This window comes from Xiphias gladius, chromosome 22 (genome assembly GCF_016859285.1).
Source record: "Xiphias gladius isolate SHS-SW01 ecotype Sanya breed wild chromosome 22, ASM1685928v1, whole genome shotgun sequence".
NCBI lineage: Eukaryota > Metazoa > Chordata > Actinopteri > Istiophoriformes > Xiphiidae > Xiphias > Xiphias gladius.
This window is the reverse complement of record NC_053421.1, coordinates 7,964,554-7,989,225: the sequence shown is the minus strand read 5'-3', so window position 1 is coordinate 7,989,225 and position 24,672 is coordinate 7,964,554. Positions and strand designations below refer to the sequence as shown.

General features: G+C 41.6%; 1 protein-coding gene across 7 annotated transcripts in view; it reads right to left on the bottom strand.

Annotated features, from left to right (window-relative positions):
- The window catches only part of plecb (plectin b), a 118,342-nt gene that overhangs the window by 58,058 nt on the left and 35,612 nt on the right, over nucleotides 1-24,672 (bottom strand). For 2 of the 7 annotated variants that reach the window (XM_040117261.1, XM_040117262.1), the window contains exon 1: nucleotides 4,109-7,816. The exons of 3 other annotated variants lie outside the window; for them this stretch is intronic. In XM_040117261.1, coding sequence (XP_039973195.1) covers nucleotides 4,109-7,511 — 3,403 coding nt within the window. In that variant the 5' untranslated portion in view covers nucleotides 7,512-7,816. Of the gene's footprint in view, nucleotides 1-4,108; nucleotides 7,817-24,672 lie in introns of those variants that run through there. 2 more of the 7 variants (XM_040117264.1, XM_040117266.1) reach the window with 1 other exon arrangement.

Below are 24,672 nucleotides of genomic sequence, written 5' to 3'. Positions count from 1 at the left end.
TAATGGAATATTTACTAATTTCTAATAGCCTTTCAATTAATGTCTATCACCGAATTCAAGTTTAGTGATGGACAGATTGAGAGCATTGCCGCAGCTTTCAATGTTCATCCCCTATCGCTTTTGGGATTACAGCAATGCACAACATTCTCTAAATATAGTAGGCTCTAATAAATGCATATCGCTTTGTTAATGGTAGTGGTGACAACTGGTTCCATTTCTCTGTAATGCTAAAAGCATTTCCACACAGTGCCTGGAGAGCAGAGCTGGGATTGTCTTCTCTGACTAAACTTGGACAGTATAGATGGCTGTCGTGTGTGAAATGAAGGCAGCTTTACTGAGTAACCATGAGGGGGATTTACAGAGGATTGCGGGGAATACCTCCAGGAACATCTTTGTGTGCCTTCATGAACCCCTGAACTCCACAGGCGCCTCATGCACTTATCATTCATGTTAGGACACATGGCCGAAAGGTATTCTAAGCCTATGCCCAGAGGGAAATGCTTCTTGTCTCAATCCACACTCATATAGTGCAGAAGCTCCACTTTCCATTTTGTAAACATTGCTCTCCATTACTTAATAACTAATCTTGACTAAGCAGGTGGTGAGGTGTCTCTTGAGAAAATAAAGCATGAAGTAAGAGTCAAAACTTAAAGGTCAAACACTTGGGTGAGCTTTAAAATAAGGATAAATGCAGAATACTAGTGAATAATGAACTCAGAATAATGACCATGTGGAACCTTAAAAAAATGAAAAACTATTCCTCTCTAACTCGCAAAACTGAAGTCGTGTTAGTCAGTACCTGTAATAAGGCTCAACATGTACTCTGGGAAATGAATAACGTCATAACCTTTCTTGGCCAAACCCTCAATATATTCCACATGCGATCGATCTCTCCGTTCCCTGGGTTTGGCCTACAGTGAGTTCACTGTTATATTGCTATGACAGATTTCTTATTCTGCATCACTGTACAGCCTCTACTCATTATGTTGTAACAGACTCCCATTAAATTTGATATCAAACACTCTGTGTGTGCCAGTTTGAACTGCCGTTCAAACTGGCAACTAAAACTCCTATGTTGGATAATACCACACAACTGGCTCATGGTAGAGGATTTTGTTTTGATAGTTCATTACACTGTGTAATCACAGGGTACACTGCAGTATATATTTGTTTCACCCTGGCAATCAAGAATTTCACAGAAAAACCTTTACGGACTGATATCATAGAGGTATGACTACAGACTACAGTTGTTCTCTCAAGTTTCATTCTGACTCTGTATTTTCAGCACTGGCACGGACTCTTGTATCAACTTCTCTTCTCTGTTTAAATGTCTGTTGGTGTGTTTGTGCGTCAGTTTATAAACTGTAGGCTGATATGTTCTGACACTTACAAAGGAAAATTAGAAGTGATTTCACAAGTGGAGTCAGCAGTAAAAGATAGGACATGGCAGCTAAGGTCATTTACTTTGGTTTGAGCAAAACATTACTGGGGACCAGCAGCAGAAACAGCAGCAGCAGTGTCTAACTAAGCTGCCAACTCACAACACAATCTATTGTTGGACAGTATGACTTTTGAACGTTCATTATGTCCCTCATTCTTCTTTTTCTACTCAAAAAGGTCAGGCTCATAATTCAAACCGTCGGATTTGCGAACGGTCCGAGTGAGTCACAGCATCAAAACGAAGTGCCACCATAATGAAAGGCACAGAGCTGCAGTATACTGTAGCTGTTCATTTAACCAATCACACAAGTATGCTCAGACAGGATTTCAGAGATGAAAACATGGAGGACCTCAGTGGCATGCCTGGGATGGGATTTAGTCTAATCGGGCCTGGTGCCATGGGAGGCCAGAGTTTAAACAGCCCTCTCGACCATGTCCAGTTCACACAAGAGCTCACTACACAGCTTCTAAGGACATATAGCACCCTCCATTCAAAAGGAAAGCAAAAATGAAAAAATCAAAGTCTTCCCTTGATATCTAAACCAGCTTAAGGAGCCTATGTTTTGAAAGCAACATTTTTGTGGTATAAGTCAGTTTTTCAAATACTTCCCTTCTTCCTGGTTTCCACATCACTGATGCAATGCAATAGAAAAACAGAAACTGTAGCAACATAAAGATAGACATGCTTAACTGCAGCTATATCCCAAAGGTGTAACTGAGTCTGCTGACAGCTATTTAATTAGCTAACATACCAAGAATATCACACTCAGTAGGATAACAGCACTCAAGACAGTACGTATATGAACCAGAGTCCTATCTAACACTACTCATCATATCTCAGGTAAAATCAGAGGGAGACTGCTTTGGCAACAGTGAAGAACCTGGCTATTGCAAAGCTTCATAACCAAAATGAAAACAAGGTTTGTCTATTAAATGACGTGAAACATTCATTGCTTGGAGTTTTGTCTAAACATCACTGACTATAGCTGTAGCATTTGGTCAAAGGGACAGATGACAATGGTACTTAATGGACAGCAGATGTCAGCAGTGGGTCAGCAAACACTGTGGTCTGCCGATGGCACTGCTGAATCTATATCTGATAACTTGAGTTGCACATGTTGTTCACTGTACATGTGAGTCATATCACTTTTATCTAACTGCAATGGGACTTGTTTTTCTGATGAGTACCAAAGATTGAATAGCGGATCCAGGCTGCTAATAGAATCCAGATCTGCTGTCACATGTGGAACCAAACAAACACACCCATGGAGCTGTGAGCAAGCTATTCCAACTTCCTGACTGTCAATTGCTTACACACACAACAGACAACGCCCATATGAAGTCCTTACTATACACCCTCTTACGTATTAAAAAAAAACAAAAATGACAGCGATAGCCAAAATAACATCTTATTTTACTAATGATATGTGTAAAATATTAGACATCATCCAAAATCTGGAGTCACATGAAAATGCCTCCAAATCATGAATTAATATGAGTAATGCCAGTTTCACTTCAGCAAAGCATCACATGTCAACTTTTTTCTGGACTTTCTTTTCCTAATCCAGCAAAGTCTTCCTGGAAACTCTTCTCACACTGTCTACATAACTCCCATAGCCTACGCATACCATTGCAAAAAGGTATGCAAGGGGCACGCTTATCTCACATACAAGACCAGCTCAAAAAAAGAAACCAAGAAAACACCCACAGAGCACAAACCAGTGCCAAGAACACAGTATTACTGGAGCAAAGAGGAGAAATGCTCCCAAAAGCACCACACCTCCCTCTCTTACACTGGCTTTAATATACGCACAACTATCTCTGCAGGGAACAGGAGAGGCTGAATCTCAGCAAACGGCCCCACCTTGTTAGAATGACTGCTGGTCTGCATTATATCATTTTGCAGACACCCTGCGTTATCTCCAGAGATTACTGTTTTCATTGCAACAGTTTGCAGAACTCAATTTATTACCCAACAGAACTGGAATTCCCCACCCAAAAAAGTGTGATTTTGGGTTTTGATTTGCTTAACAGAATAATAGCTGCCACTGATGCATGTAAACTTTGAGGGAAATTACAATTAAGGTTTTAATTTGAACTTAATCTTGTGGTATAGTTTTATATGTAGTTTTTAAGTAAAACTCTCACCTGTAACTATCTGTGGAGGAGGAATCTATGTCATAATGCCTGCATGAAATCTGACAGTGTCTGAAATACACTACTGGGCGTGCTATGCCAGTGTCACTGATACTTCATCTATTTTAACACACAGATAATTAAATCACCGCCACATCTCAATGAACTCTTCTCACCATCTCACTAAGTCTATTCTTAAAGAGAGACTGCCTCTAGTCAACATAACAAAATAGAGGCTGGGCTCTGTAATATGTAACCTTGAGCCATAAACTGTAATCAAATCACCCCAAATAATACTTTGGAAAAGAAGTCAGAGAAAATGACAGTATGGGAATTTTCTTCGGAGTATGAGGGACTAAGTACATGACAATGTGGAAGGACATCAATAAGAGCCGTCATCAAAATACCCTACTTAAGACCTCCCACACTTACAAAAAAGGTGGGAACCTAGGTACAAGAGCAATTATATCACATGCACAGAGAAAGCAGGACAAGACAGGAAGTAGGTTAACTGGCACACATTCACACACACCTTCAATGAAATTAGGCCACGTCTTCTCCTCTGGCTCCTCTAGTGAGTGGTCCCAGTCTGCCTCAGGTGAGGCTCCTTCCACCTTGGCCCCCGCGGCCCCTGACAGAAGCGCCCGCTCTATGGCGATCGCTTCCAGAACATCTAGGTCCAGTTCCTCTCCTTCCACCTCAGGTTGCACAGGTGGAGGAGGTGACTGCTCCCCAGTTGCCTGAGGACTAACAAGCTGCTTTACCTCAACTATCTCTTCTACCACTACAATTTTCCTTCTCATGGCGGCCTCGTCTATGTCAGGGCTTACGGACTCACAGGTATTGCCCAGGTGAGGCGGGTTAGGCTGAGCAGCTGCAAGTGTGGCAGTGGCAGAGGGTGTGTCTTCCTTCCAGTCCCTCTTCTTCTCTTCCTCCTGTTTTAAGGCCTCAGAAACAGAGAGCCTTTTCTCTGTGCTGCGCTCTGCTGCCTGAGTGACCGAATGTTGTGCAACTCTGGGAGGCTCCTCTTGCTTGACTAGTGGGCTGGCCTGTGCCTGAGCTACAGCTGCCTCTGCTGTTACTGCTGGTGCTGCTGACGCTAATTCTCCGGCTGCGGGTGCTTCCCTCGCAGTGGACGATGTTTTTGGTTTTGGAACCTCCCGCTTGATTTTTTCTGCAAAGATCAGAGCTGGCTCCACCTCCCCTTTGTCTGCCGGGGCCCCAGAGAGCACAGCTGCTGCCTGCCCGATTTCCTCACTGCACATTCTTTCAGGAGTCATCTTTGGAGAAACATTCATTTCTGTCAGTTCAGAGGCCGTGACACGGTTGTCTTTGACTGTAGCTATGGGCAATGATGTAACATCAGTGGATGGCCATGCTTCTGCTTCAGGCAAAAGGACAGGCTTTGTGTTTATAATCTCGGTTTCTTGTGCCTTAGCCTGCTTTTTCCCTTTCCCTTTCTTCTTACCCTTTGAGGATTCCTCTGCAGCTTTCCCTGTGCTTATTGGAGATTTAGTCTCAACTGCGGGTTCTGTAGAGTCTGACAGTGGTGCAGAGCTTATATTGTCAGGTTTGAGGCTTTCTTGTATGAGCTCTACTTGAGTTATTTTCTGCACTGTCACTATTTCAACTTTGTTGACAAGAATTTTCTCAGATTTCACTAGCTCCATGTGGGGCAACTTAGCATTTAACTCACCCTTGGGGCATAATGGTCCCTGTGTGATCTTGCTGACATTGCTTTCCTCAACCTTCTCTTTTACTTGCGTTTCATCTGGCAGCTCCACTGGCGGCACTGCACGGACCTGGTCAAATGGTAGTGAAGCTTCATCACAAATAGTCTCAATTTGTTTAGGGACTTCCTTTTTTGGCTTCCCATCAGTTTGCATAGGGATTTGTTTTCTTTGCTCTCTCTCTATATTAATTTTAGCCTCAGCCTTCTTTTTCTCTACGGGTGATGCCCCCTCAGTCTTTACACTGGTAGACACAGCTAAAGGCTCTAAGGTAATCACTGGCGTGGGTTGGAGGGTATTTTCTGCCACCTCCTCTGGGGGTTGGTCTTTGGAGGTTTTTTCCTTCTCCACCTTTGTGTCCTCAGCGTTGACACTATTAAATATCTCACCTGGAGATTTCTTTTTCTTTCTTTTTGATTTAGAACTTCCTTCAACCACTTGTTTGGTTTCCTTAACCCCCTCTGTGGCATCAACATTTGGATTGGGCTGGGGTGAGGAGTCTTTTCGCGCTAATGTAGGAGCCTGTACTGAGATTTTAGGTACCTCTTCTACTATTGCTGTTTCATCTTTCTTGACACGAGGAATCACCTTTACATCAGTTTTCTCCTGTTTTGTAATAATCTCTTTTCCTGTAGCTTTCCCCTTGACTAGTTGTGCATCTTCAGCATTGCCCATAGGTGTTGAGAGAGTTGTTGTATTAATTGTAGTTGTAACTTCAAGTATCGAGGACTTAGTCACTGTAGTAGTTTTCGGGGGCCATTCATCAGTTTTAGGCTTCGCTGAGGTTAGTGTCGCATCAATGGGTTCCTGAGTCACTTTAACTTTGGAGATCTTTACTGCATCAGTGGACAATACTGGCTCGCTGGTGGTACTGTCAGGTGGAGGTTTGGCGGTCTCCTGAGTAACAATTTTCTTGGTCTTCATATGATCCATTTTTGATTCAACTGGGGTCTTCACTTCTGCAGGTTTAATTGATTCCTCTTTTACCTTTGCTTTCTGGCCCTTTTCTTCCTTGACATCTGTATTAGCAGGTTTTGTGATGACAGGGGTGGTAATGGCAGTGTCAGTAAGAAGTTTGCAGGATTCCTGAGCAGATGCCATTGTAGTAACTGTCTGGGGCTTTGCTTTATCAGTTGTAGTTTCAACTGTAGTCTTCACCTCTGCAGTTTTAACTGGATCCACAATCACCTTTTTTGGCTTCTCTTCTTTGAAATCTCTATCAGGAAGCATTTTGGCAGATGACTTGCTTGTGACCATTGCACTAGACTTCATGGAAGCTTTTTCATCAGCAATCCTTGGCTTCTCTTTATTTGTTTGGGGAGTAGTAGGTTCAGCTGGAATCTTTGATGTTGCACCACCTGTAGCCTCAGTGACAGCAGCTGATAATGGTAGGGCTGTTTTGGAGGACATTGATGTCAGAGTGGACTGCGATACATCCTGTTTCAAAGCTGCTGTCTGAACAAAGACGGTACTTGGCACACTCTCCTTTTGGACCTCAAACACTCTTCTCTCCTCTGATGTTGTTACTGGCCTCTCATTGCTCACATCAGGCTGCTGACGAGAGACTCCCTTCACCCTGCTCTCCTCCATCATCGCTGCTTCACTTCTAAAGCTGTTCCCCTTTCTGAACAGATTGTGAGGCTGGTCCTCTACTTCCCATGATGCTTTTGGCCTGACTGGTTCTGCAGCCATCGGACGACCCCTGAACCGAGGGGTCCTATCAGAGAAGCTTTCTCTTTCTCCAGGGCCCATCATCTTGTGGCGGTAGCCTTGACGCTCGGCAACTGCCTCTTGGCTCTCTTCTTCACCCCTGCGTCCTGGCTTGGGTACGTAAGACGTAGGACCTTCCACAGACTGGACCCTTGCAGCCCGTTGAGCAATGGCTAGAGTGCTGGCTGGCTTCCTCACCCTCTGCAGGGATGCAGGAACAATCTCAGGGGGCAGATGGAGGTAGTCGCGCAGGTAAACAATGCCCTCATTGGTCAGGTACCAGTAGAAATGTCTCCAAGCAAATGTCTCCTTCACATAGCCCCTGGATTTAAGAGACCCCATGGCACGGATTACTTGTAGATTGCTCACATCTTGTACCTCAGGGTGCTTGATCTGAGGCCTCTTGTCCTTCTTAGCCACCATGACACCATCTCGAAACAGGACCTCATAGATGGCCCTCAGGTCCCGCAGGGGCATCAGCATTCCAGAAACCATTGTGCTTTATATGTCAGTATACTCTCTCAAAGTAAAATTAAAATGCACAGCATCAAAGAAAGAAAAATCAGATTGCCTCACGTCTTGTGTAAAAGAATCCAGTGGCAAAACCGACTGTCTCTTGTTTCTTAATTCAATTAGAAAAAAATGAAAGCACAAATGCTTGTAATTTTTTTTCTTACTTCTTTTTCCCCCTTGTTTTCTTCTTTGGTTCTTTTGAAGAAAATGAATATTCCTCTGTGAAATCTGACTTAAAAAAAGTCAAAAGTGTGCTGTCCCCCCTACAGTCAGCGTGGCTGGGAATGAATTGTCTCCGTTCTGCCGAAATGGCAATGACAGAATGGAAGAGAGGCAGCGTGTGTGAGAGAGTGTGAGAGAGAAAGAGTGAGGCACACTTCTCAGTCTGGCTCCTCCTACCTTCTCTCTCTATTTCTTAGGAAAAAACTGACATGGAAAAAAATTCTCACTAAACTAAATGGTACAGCAGGACGTAGGAAGCAAAAAAAAAAGGTCTGCAAAAAACTGATTGAAATAAAGAAAAGGCAACGTCGCCAATGATTAGGGTCATACACCAATCAAGTGTGTTTGAACACATGTTCGGTAGCTCTGTGACTTTTACGGAGACGCCCACCCACACACGAAAGCACACGCCTCCTCCATAATCTACACACACACCTCTAAACATACACTACGACTGACAGACACATGCCCTTTGGCGTGTAACACCCAGCAGCCCAATGAATGGACAGTTCTAAACAGAGATTAGTTATAGGAAAGAGAGTCACCCACTTGGCAAACATCTATCCTTCCCTGTAGCTATTAGCTGAGCATCCATGTAGGTTATCAGGTTCAAGGTGTCTAGTTTTACACATTTCCCGGGCAGCTATCACTGTAGAGCTTTTACTCTACACACAAGGCATGGTTTTCAGATATCATGTCACACAGTCTTTGAATTTGTAATGGCTTGTGACATTTGACGAGAAAATATGTAAATTACCATAAATGTATTTTGGTAACCTTTGATAGACAGTGACATTTTACAAATCTTTTTATAGACAGGATATGAAAAGACAAAACTGCCATGACATTTTAATTCACACACTGGTAGTTTGATTCCACCCATGCTGATTTAATCTCGCAGAGCTAATATTAAGTTTAATTCTATTCATATCTGTGTTTGTTTGGAGGGTCTCCAGGCCACCAAGTGAAGGAAACTACGTAAACTAATCAGTGTTTTCCATTGCAGCTCATTAAAGTGATGCAACACGCTGTAATGCTTCCTAAAGATGTGTTGCTGCTTCAGACAGCTAACATTAGGGCTTCATTCTTCAATTTAGCTGGGAACCAAGAATCTCTCTTGCACACTTTATAAAGAACTGTGCATTGTAGTTAACCTTTTTAGCACTCTCAGGAACATGATATCAGGTATCCCTATCATGTATCCCTAGATCACTTCCCTCTATAGTACATCTGTCTCCCGTTCGTCTCTCTGTGTCAGGGAGAGTGTCCTCTCATGGCCAGTCCAGTGAAAGCCAAACTGGAAGGGAAAACTGACCATTGTTGGATAGAGCACAGGAGCACATGTTCACTCGTCTCATGGAAAAGAGAGAGATACACTGAAGAGTAGAGTAAGCAAATCTAGTTGCAAAAATTATAGTGGCGTTGAATGGTCAGCAATGAAATGATGCATTCCCCCTTCTGTTTGAAACCACACCCACTATTACACATCCTAACTCTGGCAGAAAACTGTTTTCTGTTTGTTCTTTTTTTGCCATAGCAACAGTCAAATGAAGTGAGCCAGTTCTTAGTAAGACACAAATCCGCTCTCCAGGCTGCAGTAGAGCAGCAGGCCATAAATTTGTTGTCCTAGACAGCTGGACTACACTGTCATTTATCACAGCACTATTTGCAAAGACACTGTGATCTGAAAAAAACTATTAGTACATTGTCAAGCTTTCATCAGCAATCAAGCAAGTCAAAAAAATATCTCAGGGCAAAATATAGTCTTTACATACAGTATGTGATTAAAACCCCAGACAAACAGTAAATATGAATACATTAGCAGACAAAAGCAGACAGTATTTTTGGCAATAGTGCACTGAACCTCACTAATACCTTTACTAATGCTGTCAAAAAGCAATTCTTTCACACGACAACTCTGACATCTAACTAGTCAGACTAGGAGGTGATGCCCCAGGCCATGTCAGTATGTACTCCACCTGTAGCAGATATGCTCTAAAGCATAACTCGTGATGTTATATTCTCTTTAGTGGTGCACATACAGTTAATGATTCAGACTGAAGGCTGGGAAGAGCTTTCAGAGGAGGAACAAAGGAATTCTCAGTTGACTGTACAAGAAAGGCATTCCTCTGTATTACGAAAAAAATGTGTCATCTTTGACATGCTGCAGTTTGCCTGACACTGAAGCAGAGACCGTGGTGGTGGTAGCAGGTATAAGCTGGTCATGTTTGTGCATGTGTTTAGCCTGAAAGCTTGGATTTAAGTGAGTGTGTTAAAGTCACATTAGGTTGGTTCTGAAGCATTTTATCATTCAACCCATCTGGTATGAAGTTTTATAAAACAACATGCAAGGAACTTATTTAAAGAGAAAAAAAACTAATATAATGCAAACAACACAAGTAAGACCGAGTGATATGCTGATAACTATAGGTTAATATTCAGGGCAAGAGCTATCTCATTTGGGGCAATTTGCATCACCGTGCATGGTGCCTTTGCTCTCTGGGCTACATATCAGTGTGATTTCATGCACTGTTTATGCACAAAGTGTTCAGTGAACTTCAAACTTCCCGCAGTGACCCTTACTCTGGCTTGAGGCCCAGTCCTTTCAGCCATCCAAATATTAAATATGCCCAAAAAACACTGTATCACGGGGCCTGAAAGACCCTGGAAATGAAAATGGCGTACTTCTGCTTTTCACACTGACATGCTGGTTACGGTGGTTGTGTGCAGGTGTGAGGTGGCATTAGCGACTTAATAAATGATCATAAATAGACTCTCAAAAGGGAATGGGATATGCACTTTCTATAAAACTAATGCAATCTAATTTTATTCAGACTATAAACAGACAGTGCAGCAGCCAGCCAGAGATGGAAGCATGATGTGACTGATTGAAGCAGAAAAAGGAGTAATACGACTACGGGGAAGTGTCTGAATACTTTCCTGTTTAGGAGTCCACTTGTGCTTCAAAGTTGCAGACCTTCACAAGTCCCAGAATAGACTTGTCACCACCAACTGATGGTGGCTGGCGACTGGCCCACTATAAAGGCCTTCTGCTCCGGACTCTATTGGTGTTGCACAAGCGCCCTCAATTCCGATATCAGATCCAAGCCACTGCAGCCACTTCCAGGGAAAGCAAAGGTCAGCAAGGCCTTTCTTACCCTCTGATGTATTTGGTTACATTCAAGAATATAGTGAGGTCACACCTGTGCCGAAACTAACAAACAAATGTCTAAATGTGATGGATCCCCTAATGAATGACAAATGCAATTCTAATTGTAATATGGGCAAGTTACAAATTTCTTTAGTGTGAAAGCATAGGAAGTGGATAAAACAGGCACTGAATGTGATCATCTTCTTTGCAAGGCAGTTAAGGAGGATGACATTCACTCTATTCCGAATCATGACTGGAACTTTTGAAGTTGTGACGAATCATTCTGCAATGTATGTGGGTTCCCTTTATATCTGGATGATAAACCTATTTTTATGCCTCTGTGCCGGCGACAGCCCCATTGAGGGCATTTCTTCAATTTTGGCACAAACGTCCACTTGGACTCGAGGATGAACTGAACAGAATCTGGTGGTCATTAGTCAAAGGGCAAGGTCACTGTAACCTCACAAAAGACGTTTTGGCCATAACTCAAGAATTCACACTCTGGTTATGACAAAATACACTTAATACCTTTTATTAAATTCCTTCAAAGTCTTCACTACATATATGATATGAGTCTGGACAGGCATGGATGTAAACTGCCACTTGACTGGTTGGCGGAGGCATGTAACCGTGAGGCCGTAATTCTAGTTATTTGTGGAGCTTCTCTCCCTGCTGGGTATAGTTAGGCTTGTGACCCCCCTAGTTGGGAACAGCTGTGCCCCCTGACAGAGCTGACTCATGTTGAAGCACAAACACCTCTAACTCAGGAATCTGCTAAAGTTAGAGATTGTTGTAAACTGTGTCATATGGAGGCAGGGGTTGTTACTACAGTAATTACTGGCTTTCTCAGTAATCAATCCTAATTTATTGAACTGATGGTTTAACAAGTTCTTTAAAATTTTGAAATCTTTAAATGTAACTGGTGCAATAAAATCATAAAGTAAATTAGTGTAAAAGTGCCTCCATAGACTGAATGAGCGCTTTGGTATGTATATAAATATTTATTCGAAGAAATGCTTCAAAGAGGATTCATGTCTTGTTTCCGTGCTTTTAACATTTTAAAAAAGCATTCATACATTTTTTTCATAAAGACAGTTAAAACACACACTTAGGCACCTTTTTCTGAAACTGATATATGACTGGACAACATACTTGTCATAATTGAACCACATGTGAAAAGCACCTTTTAAAAATGTATCTTAATTGCAGCAGTTCCCACTTTTGTACCCATGCTAGCAGTCCGATGGGGTGACGATCTGTCAGACGGTTGGTTGGTCGACCACTTTTGGTCCAAACTGAAATATCCAATAAAGGGTGTTGTACATTCTACAACTTGCCCTCTGGGACAAGTTTATGATTTTGGGCTATATATTAACTTGTCGACCTGACTATTGTAACATGCTGACTGACTGCATGTGAGGCCTTAATCCCACCATCATTGAACCCTTACTACAACCTGACAACCTGACTGATATCTGTATGGTTCAGTGTGAACAGCAGTGTTAAATAGTACTAGAACAGGGAGAGAAAGTGGCCTTTGAAATGCAAGATCGATGAACCTGTAAGGATTAACTACTTGTGCTGACCAGTCCCTGGCCAGGAGTGGTGTAATTGGGATGACCTAGTGGGGTAAAAGATTGATGACTTGAAGGGAACTATGTGTCCCATGCATAGACTGAAAGCCCAGAGATAGTTTCAGGGGTGGCTATGAGGAAAAAAAAAAAAACTCATACACTGTAAACTGTATCACCAAACACAAACCCACAGAAGTGTGCTAAACCACACATTGGCTGCAGACAAAGAAGCACTGTGTGTCAGGAACTAGTGAGCAGAGAGGCAGACTGAGAGGTGTCTTTGGCATTCCTCAAACTGCTGCAAAGATAGATTATTAACTGTTCTTGGATAAAGTTAAAACAAGGGGCAAATTACGGTAGAACGAGGGACATTATTTTCTCTGTTCAGCGCTGAGGGGCAAGAACAATAGACAAAGTAAAGTTCTGAAATCAATCAAGACACTATGGAACTGGGAACTGGGCTTTTTGCTTTGCCAGCCTAAACTTTTCTTACCCCATAAATATCTTTGGAGTTATATAAGGCTTGTTAAAAGCAAATGTGGAGTTAGACAGCCTTTGTTTTGCAAAATAAAGTTTGTGTAACTTTGTGTAAAAGTGAAAGAAACATACAGCAAAGACTGATGGTAAATTTTAGGGAAAGATTAAGCTTCAGCAATATAAAACTGTGCTGACGTCACAAGTAGAATAGCCTACTGTGTGGGTAGAGTAAGAAAAGCCAGCTCTTGGCTTTTGTCTCCCCAATATACACATAAATGCACACGGAAAATCTATAAACCGTTGTGTGCTTGAGGTAAAAATGACAGGCCTTGCTTGTGTTCTCAAATCCATGAGTCATGGATCACACTAACTTCTCCTTTTCCAGAGTGGAAAGAAATGAAGTCACAGATTATGCCTCCTTTCGCCCTCCTTACCGACCACAAATAAGCAGGAGCACCCAAAAAGTTTGCCAAGTCCCTTTCATTCTTACTTACTCTCACTCTAACAAGCTTTCTGTCATGTGTTAGTGGTGGAATGTCTATGTGTACAAGTGGACAGCACGGCCTACAGCCTCTCAGACTTGGATGGGATGCCACCCATGAGGGGGTCACATGGGTCCAGACTGAAAGCAGGAGCAGTAATGTGACAGATTTGCCATGTCTAACACTACAAACAGCACTGACCATGGATAACAATGGAAACTTTCCCTAAAACTGATGCAGAGGATGATAAAGTATTCATCACACTAACCTTTCAGATCTACCATCCAGCACTTTGGGGAAAAGGTACTATTTCCTACTGCAGCATACTGTATGCAAAACAGAGTACGTTCTCGCCATGCTGACGTAAAAGCAATAAAAAGTTTTGTTGGTAAATTCTGCAAACAGCCAGTGACTACAAAACCGCTTTGTGTTGTAAACAAGTTCCATCAGTGAGATCTGGACAGAAAATTTGAACCAGCCCTAGAATCTCTTGTTCTTTCTCCTGTGAGAGCTGTATGCCAACCCACTAATCAGCAGCCAAGGATCAGAATCAGCATGCAAGAGATGTATTGCACCACGTACACTGCACTAGAAAGGTTTAAGTGTAATTGCACAAGACATGACATGCTAAACTCCCTATTTAACTCTCTGTAGTCCAAAATGAAAAAAAATTAGTTGTTGTCCGTAAGTGGCTGACCCGAATGCTTCGAACAAATGCTTCCAACCTTCGAAACTTCAATCATTGTCAGGGTAATTGACGTCCAAATCAGTAAATAAATGCTTTTTTAAAATTTTTTATTTAACTATTATTATATTTGCATTACCTCAAAAATCCCATATGGCCCATGAAATAATAAATGATAATCCAACATTATTCATCATGCATCAACATGAATTATTATTAGTTATTCTCAGACAAGGACATTTAATCTTAGTAACAGTTTTGTGCGTTACGTGGCGCAGTCACATTACCAGCGCTGCCACTGGGACAGTTACACGTGATCATGTGACAGGCTTCAAGTTACAACTATGCTAGCAAGATGTCGAAAAAGTCAAGCATCTGGGATATGTTCAAAATTTGGGAAGATGAGCCCCAAAAGGTTGAGTGACAGACATGCCAAAGGAAACTAGTATGTCAAAAATCTACAATGAGTGTGGCAAATCACCTGAAAACTCTAAGTATTATCTTAGCCGTCTTGCAAATGCTAAAGTTACCTTTTTTTCTATTATGACTGATGTTACTGCACCCCCTCCCATCCCACCATCTGCCTACCCACACCCACTCTCGGTCAAAATTCGGAATAACTGCAGGTAATTCTCAATGGAGCTTCAAAGCCCCGAAAAATGGTTTGGGACAGCCCTATTCATGTCAATAAGACCAGACCGATGCTGACAATCATTCACTCACTGCATCCTGCATCAGTTAAGAGTACTTATAATCACCTACCTTTTCTCGGGCTGAGCCAGAACCGATCTCCAAGGGGATCTCCTCTGTCCATGCTGCTTTTATCTGACATATCATACAAAGGCCTCAGCACCTCCAACAAAACAAAACACTTTCTTTATGCTTTCAGTCAAAACCACACTGCTACCCCTTCTTTTCACCCTTGTGAGACCCACTGCCCGTCCAGCTGATCAACATGGCATGCAAGATGGGGCTAAAAGAGAGAAGGAACGGGAGTGGAGGGGTACATTCAGGGTAGGGAGGGTGTTTGTGAGAAAAAGAACAAGGGAATCTTTTCATCTCTGGCCCATAAATGCAGAGGAACATCTACACTATAAATCTGAGGGCCTTGCTGGACACGTCCTTTCTGCTGCCCCGGATACCCTGCCCCATGTCCCATACATCTGAGGGCGCCCACGCAACAGAGAGATACACACTGGACGCCTTGTTCAAGAAACCTCGCAAATTACACCCACAGAGATTAAGATGAAGGGTGGACACGGGGAAAAAAAAGGAGGACAAGAAAACTAGATAGAGAAAGACAGAGAACTAAGAGCCAGTCTCCAAAAGGCACCATCAAGGCGTCCAAAATAGACCCAATAGCAACTCTGGTTTTGTCTCTTGCATACTTATTCCTTAGTTAATGGGGAGCAATTCAACCTTTTGTAAGTCGATAAAAAGCAGTGAATTAATCCTAGAGCTGGAGTCAGATATCAGCAAACCAAAGGAGAAACAGTCCAAACACGCAGAGCTCCAATGCAAATTTCCTTTCAATGTGCAAACAACTGACAGTTGTAACCATATTTCATAAGCTCACAGGTAAAATCGCAGGAAACAGGTGAGATCACAGGTAACGGCTAACACTGCTGAGCTTTTATCAGTTCTGGCTTGTTTCCAATGAGTGCAGTTAACCTTGAAGGGTAAGACAAAGACATAAAGTTAAGACTGAACCAAACAGCCATACTGTACAGTGTAGGGAGCTTAACCTGTCAAAACATAATATTGCTTTCAACAAATTTTGATGGTTGTGTCAGAACTACCCTCTGGGCCCTTCCTTGATCCTTGACTAACAAAAGTTGACAAACGTGACAAGGTAATTAAGTGAGGATTTTCAACAAAGGACCATTAGCTCAGACACACAGATGCCTTATATGACACATTTTTCTCTTAAAAAAATAATTGCGTACACTAAAAGAGTTTTTGGTTGCTGTAATTATCTCTCCTGTCCATAGCGGCCATAAAGAGATCCTTTTGTATGTGATTCCAAAGTAAATGATGTGGGCCAAAATCCAACCACTGACACATGCTGGCTTCAGCAGTCTGACTTAAATTAACCAAGTGGGTATCTCCCAAAGTTACAGTCTTTTTCTTACAAAATTCCCTCCACCAAGGCTCAGCAGGGAGCAGGGAAACTGAAAGAGAAACTTTTTCCTCAAAAACTAAGTGTGGACACCCACTTTATTAGCTAATTCAGACTGCAAACGCCTCATATGAGCTTCAGCTAAAGTTAAGATGACATTTTTGGGCATGATGAGGACTGTGGCATGTAAGTATTGTATGAAGACAAACTTGAAAAAATTGTGAATCCTCACAAAATGGAGCTGCAGTCTGGTTGGTGAGGACAGTATAAAATGGCCGTAGGGAGAGCCAGGTGTGGTAGTGCCGGCCAAAATGGACCAGCCTGGGTGCACCACACACTGCCTGCTATGAGTGGGCAAGCTCATTCATTCCTTCCTTAGATTGTATTTGTATGAAAAAGCAGAAACAGGGGAGATATCTGAAAGGGGGGAAAAGAAGCAAGAGGGAAGAGTGTCCCGCTATGAAAACGTGCCACATACAATGAAACAAAGTCAAAAAAACTTTTAAACAAAAGGAAAAAAAAATAAAACTTTTGAATATTTGCTCTATGAGTCAGCATCTGCAAGCCTCACATGGGTGTGGCCACGCTGGGCTTTAGTTTCTGTAGCAACACAGCCCACAGGTTAGGCAAATACCACGTGCCGTCCATAGTTGAGGCCCTGGGGAACATGGGAAACTGCTGCTGCCATGAGCAACTAGCTATCAAACAACAAAACTGGACACAGGATCCAGACTCTGGCCTTCCTGACTGGCTGCCACAATGTGCGGATTTTGTATTGTAACCTGAAGAGGCTGAGCTTTATTTTTAGATATGCATCCTCTATGCAGCCTCTATAAAATACAGACAAACACAATACACAATACAAGTGCCTCCTCGCACACACACACACGCACACACACACACACACACACACACACACGCACACACACGCACACATATGTTCCCACCCACACAGACGCACAGGAGGGTGATTTATTATCATCACTCCCATAAAACCCCTCCATCTGGAGAGAATGAATCAGTTGCATTCTTTCTCTCCTCAGAGCGGAGAGAGAAAAAATGACTGCATGAGCTGCTCCTTTCACAAAAGACAGACTTGCAGTAAACTTACCTTGTGTGTGTTTTTGGCTGAGGAAAGAAAAGGCCTATTCTCCCACAGCTTTAACATTTAGTCACAGATAGCGTTGACACACCATCGTTATTAATTTTGTAACTTTCATGGACTTGCTTTCACTGAGCTGAACCACCCACAAGAGGGCTCTTGCAGCTCTATAATGTAGGAAAGAATCACAACAGCTGTGGCAGCGATGATGTGACATTCAGGCTGCTATTCTTTTGGACGAAGCTCGGAAAGATGAGATATTTTATTTGCAAGAAAGTATCAAGACTCAGTTTCAAAGAACCCATCTGGAGCCTGAAGTGTGTTTTACCTGATGCAGAAAAAAAGTCTTTACCTTTACTTCCTCAAATCATTCATTCCAGCACTGAAAGGCGAGGACAGAACACCATGCCAGCAGCATAACAGACAGGTATGTAGTCTATCAGACTCAGAACGCCTCAACAGAAGGTCTGGAGAGAGAAATGAGTGTGACCAACAATCCGTCTGGTACAAGTGTTTTCAGACAGATTCTGTGACATTACAGAACTTCAGGAATGCTCTGAATCCCTGCAGTAGAGTATAATTACAGAGTAAAAATACATATGATAACGAGTCTGGGCATGTGACTCCACAACAATAAAACATTTTTAATTATGTAGGTACACTGCTTCACCCAGTGGGTGGAGTGTGATATGAGAACTGATTACTTTGCATTATTCTCGTATATTAAGTTTTAATTGTTCTCAGAGGGTTCTTGTTTGTTTTTTTTTTACACAGCATTATTGGTGAGACTTGATAGAGTTCAAGACATGATACACCACACTTTCAGCAGCTAGTCTGCTGCTCATTAGAAAAGTATACTAAACAGCTAATCTTATTTTATATAAGCTATTCATGGACCAACCCACCCACAATTCACGTGTCCTCACTGCTGCAGGAGATGGCATTTCACTTTCCTCTTTACTTATTGTTATCAGCATGGCTGGATTGGCTCCACATCCTGTTTTCCACTCTGACACCTACCACTAAAACTCCAGCTTTAAAGAGAGGATAACAGTCCAAACAATGGGCAGGGTTCCCTTCCCAAACTTATAAAATCCAGGGAGCAAGACCTGCTCCAATATTGAACAATACAGTGGATTCATTCACCGCACATAAGTGCGGGCACAAAATAAGTCTCGCAGAACTCCTATATTAAATCCTAGAGAGGTAACAATCATTGTAAGAAATGTTAACAGTTTGTCCTTAAGGGCACATTGCTCCTAGTAACTACAGCCAACAGCCTATCAGGTTACTCCCCTGACAACTCTGAGAACTGCTTTATGTTATTTCAACCTCCTCTCATGGTGCACTTTTAGAAACAAGACCACACTATGAGCATTTAAAGAGTTTACTGTCACGAATGCCCCAATTAATCTACTGCTAAAAGGTGTAGGGCCCATTGTGTTGCTTGCACACAAATACCCTTGCACAGAAGAAAACTGTAGGAACAGTACACTCTAGTGGTAAAACTGAAGCCTGCAAGTGATGGATGTTTCCATGAAATACACTTCAGGGAAATTAGATACAATACAAGTATCAAATGTCGGTGTGCCCTTTGAAGAGAAATGCTAACCAGTTGTGATCACCTTTAACAATTAACTCTCTCGCTTTGCAGAGCTGCCAGAGCATCCATGTGAGGTGTGACCAGGTGTCTGCGGGAGTAATTGCTCACCCTCAGGCGATGAAATGTGAACCAGTGTCCACTGGATCCCATACAAAACCCATGGCAGACACATATCTGTACCATTACAATGTTATCCCTAATCCAAACATCACCAGCAAAAAGTTCTGCAGGGCGGAGACACAATGTCGCTACTGTATCAACACTGGCCGACAACACACACACACAAGTTCTCGGCATTTTTGCTTTATGAGTAAAGTTCAGAGCAACTGAACCGCCATTGTTTGCCCCTACCCCGCCCTTCAATAACACAGCCACACATTCATCTCGGTAACATCTGATTGTATTTCTCCTCTTATCATTTTGACTTTACGTTTATTGTACAGCAGATATCAACATAATCAGAGCCTTAACAGGGTCCCAATGACTCCGTAAACATTGTTAAAAACACACATAGATAGGCAGGGGACTTTGACTGAATAGACCATCCTTTCCATGACACACCTTGAGCTGCTACTTAGCTTAAAGCAAAGCAGTGAAGTGACCTGTTCCATTATGGGGGCCAGGCAACACCCAGGTGTTACAGCCCCTCAATGGGTTTATCATACTGGGTGTAAAACATTCCAGATGCACTTCAGAGGAAAATTATGGCCTGCAAGGGTGGGTCTTGACCCACCCCTTCAGATTCATGAGAGCTGTGAATCTTTCAAGGCAGCATAAACCTGTCTTGATGTGAGTGTGTACGTTTACAAAACAGCATATCCACCACTGAACAAGTGATACAGCCATGTCATGAAGACATATGTGACACTTAAGCACTCTGACCAATCTGGTTTCTAGCTCAAACATTTACTGTGAGTTCATCAGCACAGTTGTGACAGTTGAAGCCTGAAGCCCATCAAACCCCCTAAGACATAAAGGGTTTAATTCCCGCATCAGACCAACACAGTAGAAAAGGAAGAAACCAAAATGGAAGGAACCAAGCCAGGGAACATCACAAATGTCTTCCCATCGGTCATTATAAACACATCTATGCGTATTTCCTGTTTCTAATCGCTTTCCCGTGATTCTACTGTTGGACTAATTTAATCAGAGTACTTATCGGTTGAGAGCTTCAGATGTTCCGGATCATCCTCTAACGACAATGAAACAACAGAAGAGAAGAAGGGTGACTCACCTGAAAAACAAAGACAGAGACAGACAAAATATTAGTATGATCAGAGCTGTGGTAAATAAAAAATATCAATAAGCTACACTATGTAATAGTCATAACAGTTGGTAGAATATGAAGATGGGTCAAATTAATTCAGATTTTCGCTCCAGCAAATCACATAATAGACACATCAGCTCAGAAAACATAGAGACAAAGATAAAGTGGTCTCCCATATGTGTTGCATTAGCAGAGCACGGCATGAATGAATAAGGCCTCTGGCACGTGCAAGGACTTCAGTCAAACGGGTGAATTTTCCTCCACACGCCGGAGCAAGTTTGTCTCCTCCAAACAAACTTGCAACAAACTAAAAGGGGGTCTTGGTATTGTAAATCCTGTCGCACGGAAGATTAAGGGAAGAGGGACCAGTGGGTATGAATGTCACGTTAAGAGGGGAACTCGGGTTAACTGGCTAATATCACCATCTACTGGGCAAACAGAAAAAAAAGCAAGTTAGTAAATTACTAAGAAATGTTGCTAGAAAGGGTATAATCATGACATTGAAAGCTATTTTAATCTCCATAATTTATCAGACAGTGGCTAAAAACAAATATACTTGTTTATTTCCATTTTTGGTTACTTACGCATCTACTCATTCTAATATTGTATTTTTTACTCCGCTACCTTCATCTTTCCTTATACTGGTGACCTTGTAGATTTGTGATTTTATATACAGAATTTGTGAAGAATGTATAAAGTATGTTACAGATTAAACTGCCCAGCAGTTTATAAAGCTGATGAAATAAGCTCCAGTTTGACTCGGCTTCAGTATTAAAATCACGCTCACATGTTTATGTATCAAAAAAAACCATAATAGTAATATACTAATATAATGCTTTATATTAATATAGACTTGACTAGGGTTTACTTGTAATGGAATATATTTTACATTGTTTACAAGTACTTCTACCACTGGTTCCCAAATACCCTCAAATTCTAGATGAATTCAGTTTAGCTTTGCTGTCTCTTTGATCTTCACTATCATAAAATGTAGAAGACAAATAGTTTTTTCATATACTCAAGTGAGAAAATAACTTGAGGTTCAACGCAGGAACAAGGATCTGATCTGTTCAACCTCCAGAAAAACAACAATGTCAGCTTTAAAATGTTCAGGACCTCCTTAGTAACACGACTATTTCAGATGAAAAGCCCAAACACTATGGCTTCCCTTTAAAATGGGGTCATTCCCCCTCGACACTTACCACCCACGTTGTTCTGCCACTGTGCAGGACAGACCCCTCAAAAGCACCCGTACAATTCCTGGTGCATGTGAGCCACTAGCCAGCCCTGCTAGTGTTTCTCGTGTGAAACCAACACTGTGTTAAATTATCACCTTATGACACTGGTGATCTGGGAAATATCCCACTCTAAAAAAAGGACCTGTCTAACCTTTGGTATGGTTTTCAACAGCTGACTGTCACAGCCTGAGTGTTTATGTTGAATATTTACAGTAAATATTTGAGATGATATGAATTATGGTGAGGATGATAACCTTCTAGTGGGCAGGTTTTATGAATTTACATTTCAAATTCTGCTGCTCATTTTAAATGCTTATGTCTTCTTTTCAGGGCTTTTCTCCCTAATAAATAAAAATCCAACTATCTTACTACTTTATTTCAGACACATGGCCAATAGGGGAAGAAGATGAACAAAAGATAGTTCAGAAATGCTGAAAACTACACTAGAATACAAAACTAAACTAGAACCGTTTTTTGTGATTATACAACATATATTTCAGTTCTAATCACAGCAGATGTTGAAGTCAAGGGCTGAGACTAACAACTATTGTCATCTTCAATTAAACTGCCAATTGTTTTATTGATTCATAGATTGAATTTGGTCTAAAAAAATATCAGAAAATGGTGAAAAATAATTCCAAGAGCCAAACGTGACATCTTCAGATTACCTGTTTGCCAAAAAGATCCCTAAGATATTCAATTTATTATCACAGAAGACCAGGGAACTGCCAAATATTTACATTAAGAAGCTGATTTTTGTCAGTTCTGCTCAAAAAGCTGACAAACAACTCATTGTCAAAATTGTTGTAGATTAATTTTCTGCCATTTGACTAATCGGCAACCCAATCCTATTAATATGAAAAAACACAGATTTTTGGTATATGATTTGGTATATATTAATTTCTGTCAATAATGGTTTATGGCACCAAATCGGTGCACAGGAAGTGACAAATTAAAGTTAAGAGAAATACATTTTTAAAAAACTATGTCCTAAACAGCAGTGATAAGTTGTCAAGCAGGAGAAAGCTGGACACCAACAATGGCCCTTTACCATCTCCACCCTCACTGCCAAGTATGGAGAAATCCACAGTAGTTGCTGAACTCGTGCTACATCTATTTTAGGCAACAAAGTTTCAAAAGTTCACTTGAATGCTTGTCTACCATTTGATGCAGCAAAGTGCATTGATTCTCTAACTCTGATGGTAATTGACATATGATAACAACTGCTGCCAGAATCACATGTTAACATGTTTTATGCTTGTGGCCATAAAAAAAAAAAGAAAATTAAGCAGAGAAAAACAGGATGTGAGAGGAGGCATCCTGAAAGAGCACACAGACTCTCCTCTGGAAGATCCCATCATCCTCCCATTTCCTGAATGGACAGTTTGCTGCCGGATAGTGACATTAAAAAAATAGTGTGTCGAGGACAAAATGATGTGCCAAGTAAGCATTATTTTAAGGAAAAGTCTGTCTTCTAGCCATATAATTCTCTTCATGGAATGGAATCCTTTCAATGTCAAATGGAGCATTACTCTATCATTCATAGAAATAAATATAATATATTTTAAGGCCACTTTTTTACTTTTGAAAGGGTCTGTCATAGAACACTAAATCTGTTTATACTCCTAAAGACGTGAGGTGTATGTTTATATATGTAGAGCTGAAGTCATGTGTTTTCACAAAGGCCCTAGGTCAAAGGTCCTCAGAGGGTGCCTTACAGTTTGAATAGGAGGAAATGCTTTGGACGTAAAACCATGTTAGTGATGTTTTTCAGGAAAAACAACCGCCTTATTTAAGAGTTGGTGATCAAGGCTGATTTTCAGAGTGGTTCATCGGCCTCACACCCTCTCACAAGCAGATCTGCAGATGCTTGACTTGACGCTGTTCTTCTTTGTAATAAACCTTTATATGCAATCAAGACGTTGTCAGCGGAGTCTCCTTCATCCTCTTCACATCATCAACACCATCTAATAAACTACAGACGTCACCATGTTCCTTGATCTTAGCAGTTAACTTGGTGACGACAATGTTATCATAACCATAATTACGGTATGACCTAAGAAAAAAAAACACACACAAGACCCAAGTTGAGAATATAAGTTATTCTTGATGTTGGAAATAGTAGTTTGACAAATGAATCCCAACAAGGTCCATTTTTACTTGCCTTTTCAGAGCATTCAGCCCCATCTCATACTGTAGTTTTCATCAGCAGATGGAGATTAATTTGTACGTTTATTCATTGAGCAATGTTCATCTGCTGATGAAGCCTGTGAGATGTGGTTGACAGCTCTGGAAAAAGCTTGTTCCCTTCTCTGAAGTTGCTGAAAATTTCAGTCTCAACTCCAGGACTACAAGAGATAGATTTAAAAAAAAAAAAAAAAAAAAAAAAGAATGATCAAAATCTGTGCAGCCGAGGCTGAGATATCCCCCTATTTTAACCACACAAGCTCAACGACAAGCCAGAGCAGTTGGTCTTGGGTGCATGGACCTTGTGGGTGTCTCCAAGCGCACCTGCTATTTGGTTCTCCCACTTAAACGACAGAATACCCAGTCATAACAGACCAGTCTGATGTGCATAGTATTGTGGAGAATTATTACTTTGTAGCAGCCTGGTGTCATTTGCACAAGATTTAACAAAGGTAAACAAAGCGGAGTCACGTGATACTGCTCAAATCAGAGGGTGCAGATTTATCAAGATGTGCGTCCTGCCTGCAGGGATATAATGAACATAATGAACAGGAAAATAAACTTTTCATAGAGTATAAAGCAGCTGTGGACTCGCTGCTCTACACTGGACACAACACTGTAAAATCACTCATTTTACAATCAGTACTTTTAGATAAATGCAGATATCGTGTTTTAAACATTTTTTTTTATGCCAATTTAGTCAATTATAGTGAGATTATGCAGTGTTGGAGACTCTTAACTTAACTCTGCAATAGACTTCCTGGCCGCCCACTAGTGGTTGGTGACTGGAACATGCTTCTGTCCAATAACAGCAACACCCTAACACACATTTCCACCAGTGCTGGGAACACTGGTAGCTGCCAGACAGACACACACAGTACCACGCTTCTTCTCACTCTGTGGGAGGTCTCTGAATCGTGCTGCAGCCTGATGGAAGCTCAGTGGGAACTTTTTCTTTCCGTAATCCCAAAGAGCGTGACAGCAAAAAGGCCTTTGAGTGAGAGAAAAATCCCTCCTCTGTGGGCTCTGGACGGAG